The 24,322-nt window shown below is 48.3% G+C and overlaps 1 protein-coding gene across 1 annotated transcript in view; it reads right to left on the minus strand.

Moving 5' to 3' along the window:
• Window positions 1–22,962, minus strand: part of ADRA1D (adrenoceptor alpha 1D) — a 42,910-nt gene extending 19,948 nt beyond the window's left edge. The window contains exon 1 of the mRNA XM_079307308.1: window positions 21,738–22,962. Coding sequence (XP_079163434.1) covers window positions 21,738–22,704 — 967 coding nt within the window. The 5' untranslated portion in view covers window positions 22,705–22,962. The remainder of the gene's footprint in view (window positions 1–21,737) is intronic.
• Window positions 22,963–24,322: the final 1,360 nt, after the last annotated feature.

Consider the following 24,322-nt stretch of genomic DNA (forward strand, 5'->3'; position numbering starts at 1 on the left):
AATGTCACTTCTGGATCAGTATTTGTGCTCACCCTGAGCACGTGGGAATGTTTTGGTTAAATGATTCATTGGAGGGATGTTTTTCCTTCCAGGAACAAGTGGATGACTTGCTCTTACAGTCACCTCCTTCACAGAATGGCTGTCAGGGCTGTTGGCAAAAAGACAGGCGTGATTCACCTAGGAGCAATGTGTCACAGAGAATTTATAATAATAACTCACACTCAGAACATAAAATGCCAAGAATGGGAGCAGGTGAACCAGACTAAGAAAGACTGAAAAACTGAGGTTACTCATATGGAAAATCACATCCCTTTTCTGTATCCACAGAGCAGAAAAGAAGCCAAGGAGACAGAAAATGCTCTGAGGAGCTCTACAAGGCAACACAAATGTCTGGACAGCTCGATTTGGACAATGAGATTAAAGGGTCTTGATGTATTTGCATTGTCCAGGAGAAACTGATTTGTTCACACTTCATGGTGAAATACAGGAGAAGTTGTTTCTGACAGGAAACATATCTTTAATCTAGCCAAGAATGGCAGAAAAATTTAATGGCTTGAAGTTCTAGCTAGATAAATTTACTCTGGGAAGAAAGCAGTCATTTGTAATAGCAAGGATATAAAACAATTGGGAAAAGCATAACTGGGGGCAGGGATTCTCCATTATTTGCAACCTTGAGCTAATGCTGAGTGTCTGTTCAGGGAGAAAACTTTTATTTGAGTTATGGGGGAGTTTAAAAAATGATTTAATGAGGTGTTTAGGGCTACAGGTGTCTGTAAATCACTGCAGACATTCAGAGCATCCCCTTCAAACTCTGAAACTCCATCCCAAACCGTGGTGGGTCTTGAATATAAAAGAGTTGTAAAAATTACCCTGACACAGAGAACTTCAGACATGATAAGGGCAAGAACTATTTAAGAAACTGCTTGTCTGCTCCAGAAACTGCTTTAATTAGGAATAGCAGTGACCTTTATTCCCTGCTGTAAGATCTTTCCCTGTGTTCCACACGTGTGCTGTGATTTCTGTGCATTTGATTGCACTTGCAGGCACTGACAGTGAGTCAAGCAACCGTGTCAGGGGGTTTAATTTCAGCATAATGAAGGTTTTGCTTGTTGGGGATCATGTCAGCATTTAATTAATTACAATGAACTACACTGTTGATATTTGAGAGCAGTTAGTCTCTCTGTGCTCTCACGTCCAGAGTTAATATCCTTTGGTGCCACAATAATTACCCAGAGCAAACAAAGCTGGGAAGAAACAAGCACTGCAGAGGCCTTGCTGGGCCCTTTCTCACACAGAAAGCTGCTGACACAGATGTCAGGGTCTGCAAGGACCTTGAGAATGCCATGGGCAGAGCCCTGAGCCAGCTGTGAGCAGTCACTCAGGTCCCAGCAACATTAAAGCTCCTTTTTTTTTTTTTTTTTTTTTTTTTTTTTTTTTTTTTTTTTTTTGTGCTGCTGGGGAAGTCAGTGTGTGACATTCAGGGTAGTGGAAGAAATTCCTCTATTTGTTGGTGGTGGGGCCCCAGCACAGGTTTCTCAGAGAAGCTGTGGCTGCCCCTGAATCCCTGGGAGTGTCCAAGGCCAGGCTGGATGGAGCTTGGAGCAACCTGGGATGGTGGAAAATGTCCCTGCCCATGGCATGGGGTGGAACTGGATGATGTTTGAGGTTCTTTCCAACTCAAACCATTCTGTGGTCATTCTATGAGATGCTGAAACTGTCCTGCAGCTCTGGGGAGCAGCCTGGGCTGTACTTTTGCTGTTGGATGTGCTGATGCAGCCTGTGGGACACACAGCCCACCTTGGAGTGGTTCTAAGGACTCCCCAAGGAGCTGGAAAAGCAGATGTATTAATGGAAAACATAATGAAAAAGAGCTTTTATATTAGCATGCCTTTCTCCTGATATGTGAGCTTTCCCCTCTCAATCCAGCAGAATATGGATAACCAAGATAATGAGAAATAAAAACCCTCAACCAACCAAAAGGCTTATTATAAATAAACATCTCCCTTTTCCTTCTCACACCTGATGCTTTCTCTGGGGACATCTGGAAGATCCCCATCAAAATATTCTGTGTTCAGGGCAAGGAAACAGCACCTGCCAGTGACTCTCTCCTGTGCTTTCCTCCCAGGGACAGAAGCATGAGCTCATCCCTGGCCATGCCCCAAAGAGGAAAATCAAGAAAAACCCCAGAGTTTCCTTTTCCAGAGAGGAAAATCCCCAGGGCAGCCCTGCCTGCAAGCACCTGGCAAACTCAGCCAGTGGCATTGGAGCCCTGCAGGTTCCAGCCCTGGAGCTGGAAGGTTTTCCATCCCAGCACTGCTGCTCCTGCAGGTGGGTGGGGGATCACCTTGTTTCTCCATTCCCTCTTCAGGATTCCTCTCCCTGAGGTATTCCCCCTGTGACCTGGCTAGGTGAATCCCCCTGGGTCTCTCTCTGCAAGGGGCTAAGGGAAATCCTTGAGGGATGGTTCTTTCAAAACCTAGCTGCTCTCCTCAGTCAGATTGGAGAGCTGGAGCTGCTCCACTTTCCCAAATAAAATTAATATTCAGAAAATAATAAAGTACAAATATATCTCTGATGAATTAGCCAGGGTGCCAATTATGAGATATAGAAGAGATGGGCTAAAAGCCTGGATGTGAAGGTGGAAAAGCAGTCAGCACAAGACCAGGAGACAAAGAGATGGCTCTTTTTCAGGAAATATCTGTACAAGCACTGCAGGCCAACACAAACACACACATTCTCAGTGCCAGACTCATCCTGATGGCTGGAAGGGAATACAGGAGGAACCACACAGACTGCAGAGCTGGGGAGCCAGCTGCAGCCCTCAGGGGCTTTCCAAAGCCTGGCCATGTGTCCCTGCTACCTCCAAGCCACCACTGCTGGGGATGCCCCTAATAAATGCAGTTTATTCCCAGTGCACCTGGATGTTGGGCACACAGAGTGACCTTCTGCCATCTGTCTCTAGAACACAGCACTTCCCTGATCCCAGCTCTTCCATTGCCCATGCCAATGGATGCCAATCCCAAATATTTATCAGGCCATCAGTGGGATGTTGTGGTCTGAGTTCCAGACTGCAGGACCCCAGGCAGCCAGGAACAGGGCAGCAATCACTGCTTGCAGCCACACAGCTCTTCTGCTGTATAAAAACCCATTGTTTTTATGACTGAACCAAACTCTTTAAACATGGATGTGCCTCTGGGTGTGATGGGGTGAAGAAAAAGTGTCTGAGCTCCTGTTCCTGTAAATGGGCCCCAATTCAGAGAGTATTTGAGGCTTGGCACCTCTGTCTTTAACCTTGGATATCTGGAGGTGATGCTTTCCCTTGCAGCCCTGAGTGTTTCTGGATCCTCCTGTTACACCTGGAAGGGCCCAAATCACTCCACAGATCAATTTTCCATGAATGTGGGGCTAATTTACATCCAAACTGCACACAGCCATGTGGCTGCTGAATGATGAATATCTAGGGATGAGTTTTTCCAGGTGGATTTCTTTTTTCCTACCTGCCTCCCATACCAAAGGCTCAGATGAGCTGAGCTGTCTGATAACATCTGATAACATTTTTAATACCTCTTAAAAGTAGCTCTAAAGTATCAATACCCTGCCTAGTACCATGAGGCCCATGTCTGAGAAGAAAAGGAAGACTCCTTGTCAGGCAAGAAATGGAGCCTGAAGTGACCCTGGATCCAAATAAAATCACTTCTGGAAAGCAAAGCTGCAAGCTGTTGAACAGATGTAGCCTGATCCATGCACAGGGAAAAACATGGAAAAATGAAAGTTTGGCAGGTCAGTCCTGATCTGGTAAAGAAATGGAAATGGCAGCTCAAAGTCCTTCCTTGGTAACAACAATCCATTTAAAACAGGGATAGGCTCCAGGGATCCCAGTTACATTCTCAGACAGTTGGAAGGGTGAGGATGCTGGAAGGATGAAAGGTGTGTGAATGGGAGTCTGGGATGAGCAAAGTCACTTATGGGACTGGGGCTGTGGGGAAAGGGGAGGCAGCAAAGGCTGAAGTATTAATCAGAAATTGGATTTTGGGTGAATTTACGTCACACACTCTATACTTGCACTGCTGCAGGATGGAAAAGTTTTTCCCTCAGTTATGGCCCATTCTGAACTGATTTGTAGTGATGCAGATTCTGCCTGGATTACACTAAGCAGCCAAAGCAGATTTGCACACTGCAATCAGTTTCATAACATCAGGACAGCCAGAAATTCCCATGTAACAGAAATACTCCACCACATGCTCATTTTATAATTCTATTTCCTCTGACCTGAGGTCAAGGGAGGGACAAGATCATCTTTTAAGAAGTTCCCATCCCCAATAAACTATAATTCCACAAATCCAGTGGCCCAAATCCCTGTGATTTCAATGTGATGAGATGGAATCATTAAGACTTGGTTCTTTTGCAGAATGTGTCAATCCATGCTCAGGAACAGAGTTACCTGGAAATCCAAATGTGTGGTTTTGGGGGGATTTTCAGTGTTTGATATTTGTTTTCTTTTAAAAAACCAAACAAATAAAAACCCAACTACTACAAAAAATTAATAAAAATTTCTGAGGAACTATGAATAAAAAAAAGAAAATAAATAAATTCATAGAACCTCCAGTACACACTGTTGTCTAAAAGGGATTCCTGGGAACCTGACAGCCATCAGCTGACATGGGAACATTTGTTAATCCATGGGGAAAAACATATTAACAGTCAACCACCACTGGATGGATCTGCACTGTGGGACAGCCTGCTCTCTCCTCTTTCCCAAACATCCATTGCCACAGAGTGCAGAAAATTCAAAGTCCTTGGCTAAGAATATTCCTTGGGCTGAGCCACGCAGGAGTTCAGGCAATGGAAATCCTGCAATCCTTGGAATTTATGACTCTGGCAGTCTGGAGTGTCCTGAAGCTCTCCAAATTAACACACTTGTAGCAGGAAGCCTTGAGGCACAGAGAAAATCCTTTCTGGAGCCAGGATCCTCAGGGCTTCCAGGTTACTGGTGCTGGATCCAGGAGTCAGCCCTGGGTTAGCCTGGAGCTGCCAAGGTTTCACTCTGATGGCTGCATGGTAAGAAATCCAAGGAAACCTGGCATGGGAGGGCTGCCCTGGGGCTACAGGCAGTGATTGAAGTGGAGGCTGCTGAACCTGGGATGTTTCCTCTTGGTTTTCCAACTGGCATTGGAAATCCTCCTTTCAATTTTGTCAATTCTGCATAAATGTTTCATAAATTACTCACTTTGGGCCACTGCACCCAGGAGAGTGGCAAGTGCTTTGAAGGAGGCTGAGCCCATACCCCAAATATTACAAGAAGATCAAATTTGCATTTATTGCTGGCTCTGGATTGGGGAGCACTGGACATTCTGGAATAACTCATCAATAAAAGAGAAAGGGAGAGGTTGCACAGATGGATCTGTTCTCCATTCCCACTTTAACCTCTGCTTAATGTTTTTTTCTTTTTTTCTAGCTCCTTCCTCACATATATAACACATCATTTCCCAGAAATTTAATGCAAGAGATGCAATCAATCACCTGCAGGCAGCTAAACTGCAATTCCAGGAGCTGGAATAGCCATTTTCAAGGCTGTAAAATGCAAACAGAGGCAGGTTTGTGCTTTGCAGCAGCGTGGATGCCACCAGACATTTCAGCCCTGCACTCCTGGCTGCTGGAAAAGCCAACATTTCCCAGCTAGCCTGGATGGGGCACTAAGTTGGCAACTGATTTGGAAGAACAGAAATGCTGCAAGCAATGGCAAATTGAGTCTCTTATTATTTTGGTTTGGAGGAAAAAATGCTTCTACCCAGACAATTTCACCTTCTGTTGGAAGAAATTATTGGAGATGGTCAAATCATGCCTTGACAAATGGACACTTGCAGGGATGGGGCAGCCACAGCTTCTCTGGGCCACCTGTGCCAGGGACTCACCACCCCCACTGCAAAAAATTTGCCTTTAAATCCAATCTCAGCTTACAGTCTTTTATTTTAAAACTGTTGCCCCTTGTTCTGTAAAAAGCCTCTCTCCATAATTGTTAAAAGCACTGGAAGGGCACTGAGCTCTCCCTGGAGCCTTCTCCTCTCCAGGTGAACACCCCCAGCTCTCCCAGCCTGGCTTCAGCTCTTGGAGCATCTCCTGGACTCCTCTGGACTCTCTCCAGCCCCTCCACATCCTCCTGCTGTTGGCCCCAGCTCTGCAGGTGAGGTCTGAGCAGGACACAGGGGCAGAATCCCCCTCCCTGCTGCCCACCCTGGATCAGCCAGGCTCCCTGCTGGACTCTGGAGGGGCTGGAGCAGCTGGAGGTTTGTCCCTGGAGGAGACCCTGGGGTGAAGGTGGTCTCTGCCCTCCTCACACCCTGGCACATCCAGGATCCTTTGTTCATTCTTTTCAACCTCCCTTGGTTCCCTCCCATGGAATAGAGAGTCCTGCTATCAATTAGAGCAGTGAAACAGCTGCTCACAATCTCCCCTTTGATGTCCTGGCACTGAGAAATCCCTGGATGCTCTGAGAGGGAGGAAACAGCCCAAGTTCCAGGCTGTCCTCAGCCTGGGAATCTCCCAGGCCATGAACCTGCCCTGTTGCTGCTCTGCTGGGGCAGCCTGAGCAGGTTTGGGTGATGCCATCCATGCCCAGAGCAGCAGAGAGGGCTCTGGAGACAACACTGGCAGGGATTTGTCCCTGTGCCTGATCCTGACCTGGTGCCATCAATTTATTGGTTGCCTCTTTCATTCACATAAAAAAAAAAAAAAAAAAACAAAAAAACAAACAAATTTCCATGTGGAGAATATTCATCAAATTATTTTTGCCAAAGCAGATGAGAGAGGAAGAAAGAATTTGGAAAACAAAGGCGAAGTTTCAATATTGCAACTTTTCTAAGCAAAGCTTTTCTTTTGGGAAAGGGAGGAACACACGTGTCAATATTTAATGACTTTATATTAAAATTTGCTTACATTTAAGTTTACAAACCAAACCTAATCAAAACTCAAGAGGAAATAGGACATTAGGGGTAATTTTGAAAAAGAGTTTAATTTTCTTTTGGCCCAACTCTTCCCTCACTAGATTCTGAATCTGTTGATAAAGGACCATTATGAGCCTTCTGGATTTCCCCTGGGTGCTTCCTCACCCTCATTATCCAACTTTTCATTGTAAACATACACATTTTAATGCTTGATATTCTTCTGAGCATCTGCTGTGGCAGCCTCACCACCTAATGGTGCCCAGAGGTCAATGATCTGCACAGTTAAACTCACAAAAACAAGGAGTAAAGTCTTTGCAGTGAGGAATCACCATTTTACAATAGGAATTCCAGCTCCTACACAAAGTCCCTGGATGCAATTGCAGTCCAAATATATTTTATTAGTAGGAATAACAAATAACGAATTGTTCCCAAATGAACACATTCTTGCATTCTTTGTTGTTTTGCTGTTTGTTTGGGTTGTTTGGGATTGTTTTTTCCCTGTTTGTTAATGGCAATAAACAGCTCAATTTGCTTTTCATTTGTGGGCCTTTTCTGAGTGGTTTTGTGGACATTCTCAGATTTAATGGAAACATCTGTCAAGTGGGATGGGTTTTAATCTGTGCCAATATTTGGGGGAATGGATGGCTTAGCACTGATGTCAGACTTGGTGGTTTCTGCTGAAATCTGCAGGGCCCAAACTCCAGTTTACCTGTCTAAACCTGTCACAGTGTTTCTGCTCCTGCAGGGAATGAAATGGAGCAACAAGCAAGGATAACCAAGGAGAGGGTGAAAACAAGGGAAAACTTGCTAGGGCAGAAACTTTACTGAGTGACCAACCTAGCAGCAGCAGAACTGGGACAAAAAAAGACATTCAGAGCAGGGTGGAGACCAGCAGCCACTCAGGGAGGAAGGATTTAACCTTGAGAAGGAAGAAAATCTCTGGGTGCAAAGATCTCTACAGGTACAAGGGTGACAACAGTGGTGACCCCAATGCAGACACCTAAATTCAGTGTCTTGCTTTGCAGAGCCCTTAAAAGTTCACAGCATTGTCTGGGTGCCTGCCAAAACCTGAAAAGGGTTTCCCCACCTGGAGCTGGCTCAGTCCCTCCAAGCAAAGTGATTTCTCCTGGACTCTGACACCTTTTTCAAATACGTGTGGTAGAGCTGCCTCCTTGATGATGCACTTTGGAATAAAATAAAGGTTCCTATAAACCTGAACTACAGTCACTCCTGGGCTGGAGGAGAGTGAGAGGAAGGTGTTTAGAAGTGTCAAGAAATAAATAGGGAGACAGAAAAATGGGCTTTCCCAGCCCATTTTGCTGAGGTGGTTGACCCTGTCCCCATGGTGACCATCAGGCAGTGCTGGGGAGGGAGGATGACTCACATCTGGCAGGGGAGCAGCATTTCTTCATCCACATTTCAGCTCTGCCAGATGGGGACCTCATGGCTTTGAGGTGTGACTCCTCCAGTGACCTGGGGAGATGTTTCCAGCTGAGCTTGGAAGAAAGACCTTATGGAAAATCCCATAAAAGATGGGCTCATGAAATTAACCCTGAGCATGAGTTTGGGCATGGCAGGGAGCAAACATTTATTTTTGAGACACTTTTCCTTGGAGATCTCTGTGGCATGACCCAGAATTGTCCAAACCCTGTGCCAGCTTCACAGCCTGGACAGAGGCAACCACAGGGGACATCCACCAACAGAGTCCAGGTGTTCTTTCCTGCAGGTGGGAAGTGTGACCTGTCAGGACCATTGCTAACAGGGACATCAGGGTTATTGCCACACAGAACTGCTTGCCCACACACCCAGTTTTTCTGCTGTATCTTCAGGAGTTTGAGTGTAAAGTACAAGGCTGGTTTCCCAAACCATCAGTGACCTAAAGGGGAGTAAATCCAGATGGATCAGTGGGGGAATATGGATGGTAAAGGCAGGAGCAATGCATTAGGTGGGATGGATTCAACAAAAAGAGGCTACAAGGGGAGAAGACCTCTAAGAAGTTATTTGCCAGAAGGGTGAAATCCAAGGAAAGAATCTAATTATTTAAGGAAGATCACATGAAACTAATGAATTTGCAAGGAGACATGGAGATGTTCCTACTGCAAACAATAAAATTTCCAGGAACTGGAAGCAGTAAGATCCAGAATGGCCTCTCCCAAGGTACAGCAGCAGAAATTCAGGACTGGGACACATGTGGAGCCCAAGAGATTTTGCATGGGATCACGACTGAGCCGTGGGGATCTGCAGGGGCAGTCAATCCTTTCTCCAAATGTGCCTGTGGAATTTGCCATCAGAGCCACAGAGGGGCACAGACAGGAGAAGAATCAGGAAAAGGGAGAAGAAGAAGAAGAGCTACAAAGGAAGAAGGCACCAGAGGAATTGCCAGTGCACTTGGTGGGATGGCAGGCATGATCATATTTCTGCAGTGCTGCTCTCCAATGGCTGATGTGAATTCTGCTGTGAGTCACCCAGCTCTGCTTGGAGCAGCAAATGCTTCGTTTTGGAACAAATTATTTTTGTTCCATACATTAGGCTGTTAATTTAATCACCTGTGGTTTCTCTGAGTGCATGCTGAGGGGTGTGCAGTACACAGGGAAGGAACAGACCTTTTCCAGCTGAATGTGTGGAATTCACCCTGACAGGCTGATGGCCCCATTTAATGTAAACACTCTCCTCTCAGCCCCCTTCCCTCCCTGCCTTTGACTCAAGCAGCCACAGACACTGGGAAAGTTCTGTTTTGAATGTAAATACTTTGCCTTGCCCTGTCCTTGCAGCAGGAAAATGAAACCACCCACGTCCTCATTCCCCTGACCTTTGGGGGAAGCTCATGGATCCTTCCTGTAGGAGAGCAGCTGCCTGCTGCCCACTGGGGTCATTAAGGGATGCTAATGAATCCCAGGAAAAATCAGAACATCACATGTGTTGTAAAGCCATGGAATTGCAGAGTGGTTTGGGTTGGAGGGACCTGCCATGGACAGGGACACCTCCCAGGTTTCTCTGAGCCCCATCCAACCTGCCCTTGTGTGTTTCTGGCTCTCACCTCTCAGCATCAGTAGGTGGGCAAAGACTTAAAGCTGTGATGGGACAAGCTTTGTGTGCACCACTGCCCTGTCCCACACCTTACTGTTCCTACCTGTCCTAAATGGAGAGGCCAAGCTGGCAGACAAATCCATGTTTTCCATCTACTGAGAAAGTCAGTGGGGTCCTGCTTTCCTGGAGCACAGACCTGGACTCTCCAGAAGAAATGGTCAGGTCAGTAAATCACAAAAAAGACTTTTCTTATTTTCTTCTTCTCTGCCCATCAGCAAAAATTAAGCCCTTCCTTCAGAGATTTTTATACCTATTTCCTGCTATTGCTGCACTGAAGCAAAGGTGTGCCCTTCAGTGCTTGGCAGCAATGTGAAGGAAGCCAGGCTGGCTCCTCCCAGGCCATATGAGCAGGCAGCAGTGACCCCTTTATTTTCATTTTCAGGACACAGCTTCAATCTGCCTGTGGAAAGGTGCACCTGAGGGAAAGGTGTTGACATGCCAAGTTACCAAGGTGCAGGGCTCATCCTGAACTCCAGTTTATGGAGTAGAGAATGAAATGTTACTGTGGGGAGGTTACTGGATGTGTTTCACACGAGGGTGTCTGGTTTTCTTTTTAATTTCTTGGGAAAGCAATCCAGGGAACAATCCAGGTTTAAAACAGACAAAAGTTGTCTATGTGTCTTGTACCACAGGAGATAAATATCCTGGGATGTCCCTCCTGAACCCTGGATGTTACATCATGGAGCTTCTCTCCAACCTGTTTAACAACCAAAACCTCAGGTGGTTTCCTCATCTACATTAGGGATGGCACCAGGTGTATTTGGGAGTAATAAATTGCAATCCAAGCCTGGTGAACAATCAAGGCTCTGTAGGCATGGATAATCACGGGAGATGAGACATCCACCTGCTCTTAAACAGCACAGAAATCTTCACCTGTGATCCTGGTCCCATTTTCTTTGTCTGCCTTTACACCAGAATTTATCACATTGCTTTTCTGTCAGAGCCATGGGTGAGAAGGGGAGCACTGATTAAGGGAAGGGGGTCAGGGAGGGAGCTGGTGGCAAGGGATGGGATGAGATGCAATGGGAATTGTTCCCTTCTCCTGGGGGGCTTTCCCAGGGGAGCAGAAGCTCTCTGCCAGAATCTGCACCACTCCTTTGCCTAAATGCTGGCAAAACTGCAGTCTGCCTGCATGCAGACACTATGGGGTGCTCTCCTGCCTCCCACATCCATCTGGATCCACTACTTTGAGCTGCTCCAGTCTAGAAATAACTGTTTGAACAGCCCCTGACACAGAAGAGGCTGAAGCATGTGACTAATGGGCTGGTGCATGATGAAGGATAGATCAGTCTGCAAAGAGCCCAGCACTGCTGCAACTGTGTGGTGCCACTGGAAGTGAAGATTTGGGATTATTTGGGGTTATTTTGGGATTTAATCCTGAGTAATCTGGCTTTTGCAAGGCAGAAAAAAGGGAGAGATGCAATATTTGGCAAATCCTGTGCTTTGCTCCTTCTTTCTCATTACTGAGAAGGTGCTGAGCCCTGGCACAGGGTGCCCAGAGAAGCTGTGGCTGTCCCTGGATCCCTGTGAGTGTCCCAGGCCAGCCTGGATGGGGCTTGGAGCAACCTGGGATATTGGAAGGTGTCCCTGCCCATGGCAGGGGGTGGAATTGGATGGCATTTGGGATCCATCCCAAACCATTCTGTGATTCCATGATAATTTCTGAGTGAGGAATACACAGAAACCAAACCCTGTGATGTAAAGTCACTCTGCTCTGATTCCCCAGATCCCCACTAGCCTGTGACAGGCTGCCAGCTGGAATTCACACTGCATCCTCACAGCTTTTCAGATAATTCCTATGGAAGGAACCCTGGGAACAAAGAGAGCCCATGGCTGAAAAACCTTCCTGGTACAGTCTGGGGAATGTCTCTGAGAGAACCTGGCTGCAAAGGCTGGGGTTTAAAAGCTGGAAGCTGCTCTGTACCCAAGTCCTCTGCTCTCCAACCAGGACAAGGGGCAGCTGATGGTGCCATCACTGCTTTCTGTGTGCCCCATGCCCTCCCAAATTGCATTTCTGAGAATTCAGCTGGGGAGGGAATACAGGTGTCAGGTCCCTGCTGGGCACTCAGGGGAGAGGGCAAGAAATAACACCACAGGGGCTCAAACCTGAGTACCTGGGTTTTGGGGTCAGGGCCCTCCATGATCCCTGTCATTACTCATGAGCTGTTTCTCAGTGATTTGTGGAACTGCTCTGAGGAAACTTGAGCTGGAAAACAGCCAGGGATGAGATGTGACACAAGCCCACTGTGCTGGTGACATCCTCCCCTCAGCACTGCCTGGCTCCACATCATCCTCCTGCTGAGACTCCTGTCCCTTTCCTGGTCCTGCTGCCCTCTTGCCTCATTGCCACAAAGAAATCCCCATTCATCACTGTCCCTATGCTACAAGCCATCAATTTTAGGCTTAGGATATATTTTCCCTACTTCTAGACAAGTTTATATTTTGCCTTTTCCCCACCTAAATGCTTTCACCAAGGTCTTACCCCTGGATGAGCTCTAGCATAGCCCTTCCAGCAGAGTCTGTCACAGATTCTTGTGCAGTGGGGGCTATTCCCTGCTCAGTGTTTGCAGAATTTATCCTTTAATTGGAGATCTCTTGCAGGGCTGCCTTATGGCTATTTTTTTTTCCTGTCATGGATGTTTTTTGGAAGGTTTGCAGCTTTGGGTTTCTCAGCACGTGCAGTTTTGCACTGCAAGAGCCTTGCAGGGGAATAGAGCCAGGAGTTTTTAATTCAGGAGATCAGACAGGGAAACCCCTGTGATGTGCTCCAGCCCCTGGGGGAAACACAGATCCCATTAACCATGACAAACAAACAAACTCCTGAACACAAGAGGAACAAGCTTGAGTCCAGATCCTGAAACCAAGTGGCACCAGCAATCCCATGTTCCTACAGCTCCAGGCACACTTCTTGGGCAGATTTGTGTTGGAAAGAGCTGTCTGGGGCCAGTCCTGTATTCCCTATCCCCTGCTGATCTTCCTTAACTGAATGCCATCAATGTGCTCACTGTGAACAACAAAGGCAGCTTGGACTTGTTCAGTGCAGGGATTTCTCCCAGCAGGAATCCCTTGTAGATGTTTCTTTTTTAATTTTTCTTTTTCCCAGCTACTGGAGGAGGTAAAAACAAAAGTTGCATTTCAGGGGCCTTAACAACTGAGCTGTGAATTGTCTCAGGTTGGAAAGTGCCCAGGAGGAGGAAATGCCCTCTCTTGATCAAGCTGGCAGCTGGTTTTCTGCCACCAGATCTGGTAGTGCTTGGGCTTGGCTCCAAAGGCATCAGCTACGAGCTCTCTTGGAGAAAAGCTATTCATTAGGAGCAGCTAAAATCCATCTCCTGTTCCAGCCACTCCAGTTAATCCATCCCTGGGCTGGTCTCACCCATAAATCATGGTGCAGGGGGAAGTGCAGTCATCTGTTTCACAGAGCACCAAATCAGAGAATGCAGGGCAGGCAGAAGCAGAATCAGGGAATCACAAAACCATTAAGGTTGGAAAATCCCTCTAAGATCACCAAGTCCAACAATTCCAAGTGCCACATCCACATGGCTTTTAAATTCCTCCAGGGGTGGGGATTCCATCACTGCCTGAGCAGATTTTGCTGCTGCTTGACAACCCTTTCCATGAAGGAATTCTTCCTAAACATCACCCTAATCAGTGAACAAAGCTGATTCACTAGAATCATAGAACCAATACAGCAAGTTATCAATAAAGAGTAATGGAAATAAATCTCCTGCTTTGTACCTGCAAGGATAGAGACCCCAAGAACCAAACTCTGTTTTTTGCCCATCATCTTTCACAGGTTTGTCCATCTCATGTTGTCTGAGATTTGGCAGAACAAACTCAGCTTGTTGCAGAGACACAGAATGGAAATTTTCACCTGACAGATCATGTTTTACACCAGGAACTGGAACTTTATCCCAGAAAGGTCCCATAATATTAAAAAGTGCTATCAACCCTACCTAGAATACAGCAGAGTAATCACAGCAGGTAAAACTCCTATTGATCCATCAGAAGATAATTCAGGTTGCTTTCCCAAGGAAATACACTTGTTTTGTCAAGTATAATATAATATAATATAATAATAATAATATATAAAATACATAATAATAATATACAATAAAGCAATCAAACCCAGCTTAATATAGATGAATTTACTGTTCTGTGGTGTATTCTGGTATTGGTTCCAAAACTCCTGCTGAGAGATTTTGTAACATTTTGCTCACTGAATCCCAGTAGTTTCAAGTTTTTCAGGGTCTATTTTTTCCCTGTTTGTGGAACACTCCTTATAGCAGCTGCCTCGATCTGTGTCAGGACTCTGCCATATAAAAATGGGTATTTGGCTTTAAATAGTTTTATTTGTTGGTGTAGAGGGTGGACTGGAAGCAGAAGTCATGGAATATCTGGGTCCTGCTTGCAACCACTGCATTGCTTTGGCCAGGCACAAGCAGAGCAGATGTTCAAATTTGGGTGTCCAAATCATTAACTGAGGTTCAAAATGTTAAAACATCAAAAAGTGCACTGAGCCCTCTGTCCACCTCTGGCTTCCCACACAGGTAATGGGTAGGAAACACTTGGGCTCCAAATAATAACTCTGGCAGTTACACAGTCCTGGTGCTGCTGTGTGGGAGAAAGAGAAGCAGAAATCACATCTGAGGGCTGCTGAAGCAAAAGCAAAAATTTTTAGGGGAAACAATGGATTTGCCTTCACTTTAAGGCTTTAAGAATAGTCTTGAAGTGGTTCAGGAATGGTTGTGGGCCATGAGTTCTCTTCTTGAGAAAGAGAGATGGGCTGGAAGATCCATCCATCATCCATCCATCATCCATCCATCATCCATCCATCATCCATCATCCATCCATCCATCCATCCATCATCCACCCATCCATCCATCATCCATCATCCATCCATCATCCATCCATCATCCATCCACCATCCATCATCCATCCATCCATCCATCCATCATCCATCCATCCATCATCCATCCATCCATCCATCCATCCATCCATCCATCCATCCATCCATCCATCATCCATCATCCATCCATCCATCCATCCATCCATCCATCCATCCATCCATCCATCATCCATCCATCATCCATCCATCATCCATCCATCATCCATCATCCATCCATCCATCCATCCATCATCCATCCATCCATCCATCCATCCATCCATCCATCCATCATCCATCATCCATCCATCCATCCATCCATCCATCCATCCATCCATCCATCCATCATCCATCCATCATCCATCCATCCATCCATCCATCCATCCATCCATCCATCCATCCATCCATCCATCCATCATTCATTATCCATCCATCCATCATCCATCCATCCATCATCTATCCATCCATCCATCCATCATCCATCCATCTTCCATCCATCCATCCATCCATCCATCCATCCATCCATCCATCCATCCATCCATCCATCCCCTATAATTTGATAAATTTCTGGTAATTTGGCAGGAGCTCATTTGATGGGAACATCCTGTGGTGCCTCCTTCCTGGATGATGTTCAATAATACAACCACAGCTTGGTACCAGCAGCTTTTGAGGCTCTGTGCCTTTGCTGGTGTTTTTAATCAATGTATGGTTCCTGTGAACCAGGACCAACAGGGAACATGTGGCAGATGGAATGGTTCATCCCAACTGCTCTTGTTCCACTTTGATCTGATGCTCTGGGCCACAGATAATTATTCCAAAGCAATCTGAATTCCTTTCTCTGCATCAGTTCTGGCACTTCCACCACAACTCAAAAAATTCTAACAGACACAAGGAACTGCCCTGACAATCAAAGTAATTAAATGTGCTTTTATCCTTCTATTTTCAAATCACCCTTTTTAATCATGTGCACAACAACACTAATGAAGTTTGGGTTTTTCCTGGGATTGTGTCTTGTGGTAGATTTTGAGTACTTTCTGATGCCTAACCAGGTGCTGAGCTTGTTCTGTGAAGGAGAGTATAGAAGTTTTCAGGAAACTTAGGAACTTGGGATATTAGAGCACTTTTAGCACTTTTTCAGATGTGACTGGGGTTGGGGCTGCATCCAAAGCAGTGTGACCAGGTCAGGAGAGGGGATGGGGCTCAGAGCCACCAGCTTTGGTGGAAGGTGTCCCTGTCCATGGCAGGGGGTGGAACTGGATGAACTTTCAGGTCCCTCCCAACCCAAACTATTCTGTGATTCTATCATGAAAGAGTTCATCAGCTGCTGAGTTCATCACAGGCACAGAGTGATAACATAAACCCTTTTTTTTTTTCTATTAGGAAACCATGCTAAATGTTCCTTTATCAGAGTATAATTAGATTCTAAATTTCTAGCAGAACATATTTGGTCTCAGATGAAATGTGCTTTCATAGTGTTTTCCCCATCATTTATTTTACAAGTGGCACTTCCTGAAGTTGAGCACAGCTATGGCTCTGCAAAACACTTTGTGAAAGGGCTCCTGCCCTATGTCAAACAGCAACTAAAAATATCTTTATATTTTGGCTTGAAGGAGACGTTTCAGAGCCTGGCTGGTGCAGCAGCTGCCTTTCCTTCAGGGTGAAGGTGGAAAAGCCAGCTCAGTGTTTTTCTGAATTATCCCTGGAAATGAGCAGCAGCTTCCCCTGCAAGCAGAGCAAGGCACCAGCCCCAGGCAGACATTAGACTGCCAGGCTGGGGGGTTTTATTCAGGCTCAGGGATCTCTTCAGGCTTTCCTTGTCTGCTGCTGGTGGTCTTTACCCTTGTGTGGCACTAACTACAGTGTTTCCTCATTTCTCACTATGTGTCCTTCTCACACCAGCCTTGATTTCTGACCAAATCCAAAGAATAACAAGCATGGAGCCCACTATGGGAGCCCAGATTAGAACATGCTTATAAAGCAGAGGCCACTGAGGCACATAAATCACCATCCTGGGTGCCAGCTAGTCCATCCTTGGTCCCAAGGGGTGGCTGCTCCTCTTGGATCCTTCTGAGGTGCTGGTGGAGGAGGTCTTGACCTGCACTCCTGGGATGGTTCTGTCTGAGGACCCCATTGCCTTTGGGTGCTCCCTAGCTGAAGAGTGATGGGAATCAGCCTCCATCCCTCCTCCTACTCTTACTTACATTCTCCTGCATCAGGTTTGAGACAGCAGGTGACTGTCTGCCCATAGAGGGTTCTGGTTCCCTGATCACCTGGCACAGGTGTGCTACTGCAAGGACAAACCCAGCACCTACTTTTGACAGGAGTTTCCATCAGCAGAAAAGCCAGTGAAGCCCCTATAGAGTCACAGAATTGTTAAAGTTGAAAAAAGCCCTCAGAGATCATTGAGTAAAAAACCCAGACTAGGATATATCCCACTTTTCTGCAAATTCCTGCAGTGCAGACACCATCAGCCCATTAGTTGTGCCTGGATGTTTTTTTAGTCATAGAGTTGTGCCATGGTTTGGGTTGGAAGGGACCAGCAACACCACCATGCCATGGGCAGGGACATCTCCCACCAGCCCAAATGCTGGCTTTGGACACTGCCAGGGATCCAGGGGCAGCCACAGCTGCTCTGGGCACCCTGTGCCAGGGCTCACCACCCTCACAGGGAGGAATTTCTTCCCAATATCCCATCCATCCCTGCCCTCTGGCAGTTTAAAAACGCTGCCCCTTGTCCTATCAATTTCTGCCCACATAAGAAGTTGTTCTCTCCTTTATGAGCCTCCCTTAGGCTCTGGAGCCTTCTCCTCTCCAGGTGAGCACCTCCAGCTCTCCCAGCCTGGCTCCAGAGCAGCCCTTGGAGCATCTCAGTGTCCTGAGACAACCAAAGGGAGATGAACCCTAAGCTACAAACCAGCCTTAAACACCCAGCCCTACATCTCTGGAAATTCTCCAGTTAAATTCTCCCGGTAGGTGTTTGCTCAGGGAACAGGCACAAACCCCAGGACCAGCTCCCAGCCTCCCCAGAACCTACAAACCAGGAGTTCATCCTGGGCTGAACAACTCGCTGCTAATGACCCTCATTAGCCACAGGAGCTGTTAATGGCATTTAAACTGGTGAGAGCATCCCCTGCTCAGGGACTGTGACCACACACCCAGGAGGGAGTTAAATCACTCAGCTGATAAATAGACTGTGGTAGGATCGGGGAGTTTGAGCTGATTTAAAGGAAAAAATCATCGTAGATTATTGGAGCACGGAGAAACAGCTGACAGCGTTTAGAGCATGCATAGCTCTTGTTATTCGGAATTTTGGGTTATTTCAGCTTTTCAGCACTGATGTGGTGAATATTACTGCTGAGTAACTAATGTGGGAGCTGCTGTGCAGAGAGGGACAAGGATTGTGCAGACTCAGAGACACTGAGGATGGTGTGAGTACTGAAGTTTCCGACTGCTGGAGGACTTAAAACTCACTTTTGTCACTTGAAAAATTTAATTTTACTAAAAATTTTAATCAGACATCAGTGAACAGTGCGACTCAATAATGACTTCTTGCAAATTCATGTTAAAGAGAGGAAAAAAAGAAGTCAAAACATTTGGGTATTTTCAGAAGGAAACAGATCACTTACTCATTTCACTCTGATGCAATTTGAAGGCTCAGTTTGAAATGTCTGAATTTTAATAAATTCCCATTTACTCTTAAGTTGAAACAATACATTGCTCTTCAATTGAAAGTTTTATTGTTTTTCACTTTCATTTAAAATGTGTATCAATATAATTTCAGTTGGTCCTGAATTCTTTCACCTAATTTTGTCTAATGAAATAAATAAAACCTATTTCACTTTACCACTTACACCTTCTTTTTTAGCATGACCCCAGCATGTTTCAGCTTGTGGATTTACAGTAAAATTTTCTGATTTCTGCAAGTTTCAGATCTGTCTCCTGAGCTGTAAAATCCAAGATTAGAAGTTTCTGTTCCTTTCTTGACAGCATTGAAGGATTCTCAGATTTGAATAGGAAATTGCAATTAATAAAGGTGGGGGGGGGGGGGGGGAATCAGTGGCAGCATATTTTGTAGTCATAAAATAAATGAACTCTTGCTGTGTTTATATTAAACATATAATATAGCAGGAAGTAAAGATCAAAGCCCTGTTTATAAAAGACTTGGCCAGTTGTGTGCTTGGAGGAAGCAAATAGATTGATGGGAGGTACCTAAGAATGAAGTTTGGATTTTTAGCTGGTGGAAATCTGTGTGCCTCCTTTGACTTCTCTGATTTACATCAGCAGAAAAACTGGCTAAAGGGTTTCAAGGCAGGACAGATATGGTGAAACAAAATAAAATTATTTTTTTCTACTGAAAAGTATTTGCCAGAGGTTCCTTCCCTATTTCAAAGTACTGGGAGTAACTCAGAGGATCCTGATTTCCAGATTCATTAACTGGAAGGTGGCTGGAATTATACAATCTTTAAAGTCCCTTCTATCCTAAATATTCTGTGATTTAGTGATTTTAAGGTGCAAATGAGGTTTGGAGCTGGTTCCTGCCCTGGTTGGCCAAGGAAGGGAGTATCAGAATGGGGCTTTTCACGGAGCTCAGCCTCGAATCCTGGCATCTCCCTGAGCCCCACAATCCCCAAACTGTTTATTTGCAGGTTCCACCACCTCCCCTGCACTGCCCCCAATACACCTGATCACTGAAAGGGAAACTGAGGCACGGTCAGATGGGACAATTCATCCTGGGTCTTGCAGGGAGAGGAGTTCAGAGCAGCCTCGCTGCTCCCCGAGTTAAACCATCAACTGCAAGGCTCCCACAGGGTGAAAATCCCTCACAGCAATGATTTCACTCCTCAAACAGAGAGAGGGCTGAGCCAACCCCCCCCCAGTCAGCACCCTCAGCCCCAGGGAGACACTGGAGCAGAGGCAGCAGCCAGCAGTGTGGTGAGAGCACTCACAGCCCTGAGTCACCCTCCAGGGACACTCAGCTCCAGGGCACCTCCATCCCACTGGATTATCCCACTGCAGGGCATCCCACAGCCCTGGGCTCCTGCTGCCCCTGGGGACACAGCCCAGGGAAACAGCCCCAGTGCTGCAGGGAGCTCAGAACCTCAGCAGGTCAAAATCCATCCTGCAGCCACGATGCTGTTCCCACTGACTTGAGAGGCAGACCCGAGCAAGAAGGTTTGAAAAACCCTGAGAAAAAATGCAGCCCCAGCTGTAGTGAATGCTCCCAGGGCTGGTGGGACACAAATCCCCCACGGGCTGTGGGACACGTGGGTCCCAGCTGGCAGATGGAATGACAGACCTCTCTGCTTTGCTCAGCTCTGTGCAAAGGCTGCTGCTGACACTCAGGAATTATTTCAATGTCTTTTCTCCCAGCTCCATGGTTAGGGTTAATCAGGTCCTCTGAGCTGGGTGCTGCTGTCAGGATGAGGAGCACTGGCTTCCCTGCACATCCTGGGCCACTGCTGCTGGAAGGGGCTGTTGCTTTGGGCATCACTTTGGGTGTCCCTGGTGGGCTCTGTGCCTCCCCTGCACGCAGGGGGGAGCAGCCTTTTCACCAGCTACTTGCCAAAACTTTAGAGCACAACTCGTGAGACAGCCCTAAATGAGTACACAGCACTAGAGCAGCTCCTGGGGGTGCTGGATCACTCCTGGAAAACCCCACGGGATCTTCACCCATCACCCCTATGGATAACACCCGGTGCTGCTCCAGGTCCCTGCACAACAGCAGCAACTTGGGAAGTAAAGATTTGTGCTTCAGGCTCTGACACACTCCTTGGAGGGATAAAACTTCACTCGGCTCCGACAGAGGTGGGAGCCCTGGACCCACAGGGGCACATCCAGGTGCAGCTCCCAAACTGGGAGAATGAGAAGATAGCAAAACTGCTTGGGGAGCACTGAGCCATAAGAACAGCCTGTTTGAAACAGAGCTGCTTCCTCCTTAGCCTGAACTTCGTTAGTTAAAAAGCTGAATGCAGAATGAATTAATTAAAGCAGTTATTATGCTGCTATTTTATTCATTTGCTATCTACTTTGATTGATTAAATGACTTTGCTTAATAAATATTGAATAAGTGTTAATTAATTGAATTAATTCATCGCTGGTTTATTCATCTATCAGTCACCTATCCCTCATTTCCATGCATGAGCTGTGTCCTGAAAAGTTTCTCCCAAGGAGCAGGTTCCCAGGGCTGCAGCCCCAGGCAGCAGAGCTGGGATGGGGTCACTTATGCGATAATTGATAAATGATTCGTGTTAATCATAGAAGTTTTAGAGTTTGTATAAACCAGAATACTTAAAATAAGAAAAGAACATGGACCTAGATAAAGGGAAATATATGATTAAACCCATTCTGTTTAAATCCCCGCTATGAATATTATGTTTCCTAAATAGGTTGTATCTATGGACAGCTTGCAAAACAAGGCTTGCACACAGCCCGACAGATTCTGAAGAATCAGATTTCCTGCCTTTGTGTGATCAATTGCAAACTATCTGCTAAAGATCAGAATTTCCACTTCTTCTGTTTTTTATCTACCAAGACCCGATGGTTACATGACCAATTGTCCCAAGAGTGTCCCACGGAAGTTTGGAAGTTTCTTTGACCACCACTGCTTACCTTGCAGAATTATTGCAACAAAACAATAACAACTATTGATTACTACAAGGAATAGCATCCTATAAAAAGGGAGCTGCAAACCAGGTTCGGTGGAAATGTGGAGTGGTCGGTGACCCCTCACGTTCTCCCCAGCGCTGCTTGCTCTGTCTATATAAAACAAACCAATCTAAATTTTGCTAAATACCGAGACTTTGTTTCTCATTTATAACACTTACCAAAAGGCAGGATGAAGAAGAAGGGAAACCAGCAGAGGATGAAAACGCCCACGACGATGGCGAGAGTCTTGGCTGCTTTTTTCTCCCGGGAGAACTTGAGGAGGCGCACGGAGAGGGAGCTCCTGAAGTTGTGGCCCTTGCTGCGGGCGCTGGCCAGGGGCTCCTCCAGCACGCTGCGGCAGTGGATGCGCAGCACCACCTCCATGGACTTGTTCCTCTCCTTCTTGACCCCTGCCTCCAGGCTGCGCGTGGTCCGCCTGGCCACCACGTAAATCCTGAAGTACATCACCAGGATGACCATGAGGGGCAGGTAGAAGGAGAAGAGGGAAGAGAACAGGGCATAGCCTGGCTCCTCCGTGATGCTGCAGATGCTCTCGTCCGGCGGCGGCGGCTCCTTCCAGCCCAGCAGCGGCCCGATGGAGATGACCATGGAGGAGAGCCAGACCACCACCAGGATGACCCCCGCCTTCCTCTCGGTCATGATGGTGGGGTACTTGAGCGAGTACTTGACGCCGATGTACCTGTCCACGGAGATGATGCACAGGCTCATGATGGAGGCAGAGCAGCACAGCACGTCCACCGCTGCCCAGATGTTGCAGAAGATGCGCCCGAACACCCAGAAGCCCAACACCTCCAGCGTGGCCGAGAAGGGCAGCACGGTGGTGCTGAGCAGCAGGTCGGCGATGGCCAGGTTGACGATGAAATAGTTGGTGACCGTCTGCAGGTGCCGGTTGCAAGCCACCGACAGGATGACCAGGATGTTCCCCACGATGGCCGAGAGGATGAACACGGCCAGGAAGACCCCCACGCCCACCGCCTGCACATCCAAGGCGAAAGTCAGCGTGGTGCCGTTGCCCTCGGGGGTCTCCTCCCCTTGCAGCCCCCAGGACCGGTTGGCAGCGCTCTGGCTGCCTTGTCCCGTCCGGTTCCCACTCAAGCTGCCATTGCTCAGCTCGGGGAAAGTCATTGTAGAAAAAGTCCGGGCTCCATTGAGGGCGAGCAGAAAGCGGTGCCGAGGCGCAGCTCCCCCGGCATCATCCCCGGCTGGCAGCCCCCGCCAAGACGCGCTCCGCACCTCGCCCCCCGGGCCGGGGTGAGGGATGCAGGGAGACAGGGATGGGGAGAAACAGGGATGGGGGGAGAGAGAGAGGGAGGGAGGGCAGGACGCGCTGCCCGGCGCCCCCCACCCGCTTCACGCTGTCCGTCCGCGCTGCCCCCCGTCCCCGCTGTCCCTGCTGTCCCTGCTGTCCCTGCTGTCCCTGCTGTCCCTGCTGTCCCTGCGGTCCAGCCCCGCTCGGCCCGCCCGGGGGGGCAGCGCGCTCAGAGCCCCCCCGGCCCCTCGCATGCTCCGGGGGCTGCGCTGGGCACGGCCGGAGCCCCGGCGGCTCCGCGGCTCCGCTCGCACCCGGAGCGGCGGGAGGGGCCGGACGGGCCGGGGGCGGGGGGAGCCCCGCGCGTCAGGTGCGGGGAGGAGGAGGAGGAGGAGGAGGCGGCAGCGGCAGCGCTGCTGTGCAGGACGAGGCGGGACCGGGGCAGAATGAAGCCGGCAGCAGAGCAGGCGGGGAGAGGAGAGAGGATGGAGAGGGTTCAGGGGAGATGATGGAGAGGGAGTTAAGGTGGGAGGATGATGGAGGGGGGTTCGGGCGGGATGATGATGGAGGGGGTCCAGGCACGCTCTGGGAGGAGGCAGCCCCCGGGAGGGTCTCGCAGCAGTGGGGTGCAGCCCCAGGAAGGTCACCCAGCACTAGGTATTTTCCCCAGGAAGGTCTCGCAGTACTGCTGTCCATTCCCTAGGAGGGTCATTCAACAGTGGGGTCCATCCCCAGGATGATCACTCAGCACTGCTGTCCATCCCCGTGGTCACTCGGCACTGCTGTCCATCCCCTGGTGTCGCTCAGCTCTGCTGTCCATCCCCGGGGGTCACTCAGCTCTGCTGTCCATCCCCGGGGGTCGCTCAGCTCTGCTGTCCATCCCCGGTGGTCACTCAGCTCTGCTGTCCATCCCCGGGGTCGCTCAGCTCTGCTGTCCATCCCCGGGGGTCACTCAGCTCTGCTGTCCATCCCCGGGGGTCACTCAGCTCTGCTGTCCATCCCCGGGGGTCGCTCAGCTCTGCTGTCCATCCCCGGGGGTCTCTCCGCTCCGGTGCAGCCCGGGGCGCAGCGCTCCCGCCCGTCACCGCCGGGGGGCAGCAGAGCGCAGGCTGTGCCCGGTCCGGCCCCGGGGTGCGAGCGCAGCGCGAGGCGCGCCCTCGGGAGAGACCCCAAACCTGGGGAGAGACCCCAAACCTGGGGAGAGACCCTGGGGAGAGATCCCGAACCTCCGGAGAGACCCTAGGGAGAGAACCCATCCCTGGGGAGAGACCCTAAACCTCGGAGAGACCCCAAACCTGGGGAGAGACCCCAAACCTGGGGAGAGACCCTGGGGAGAGATCCCGAACCTCCGGAGAGACCCTAGGGAGAGAACCCATCCCTGGAGAGAGACCCCAAACCTCGGAGAGACCCCAAACCTGGGGAGAGACCCTGGGGAGAGACCCCAAAGCTCCGGAGAGACCCCAAACCTGGGGAGAGACCCCAAACCTCGGGAGA

This window comes from Erithacus rubecula (assembly GCF_903797595.1).
Source record: "Erithacus rubecula genome assembly, chromosome: 5".
In the NCBI taxonomy this organism is placed as follows: Eukaryota; Metazoa; Chordata; class Aves; order Passeriformes; family Muscicapidae; genus Erithacus; species Erithacus rubecula.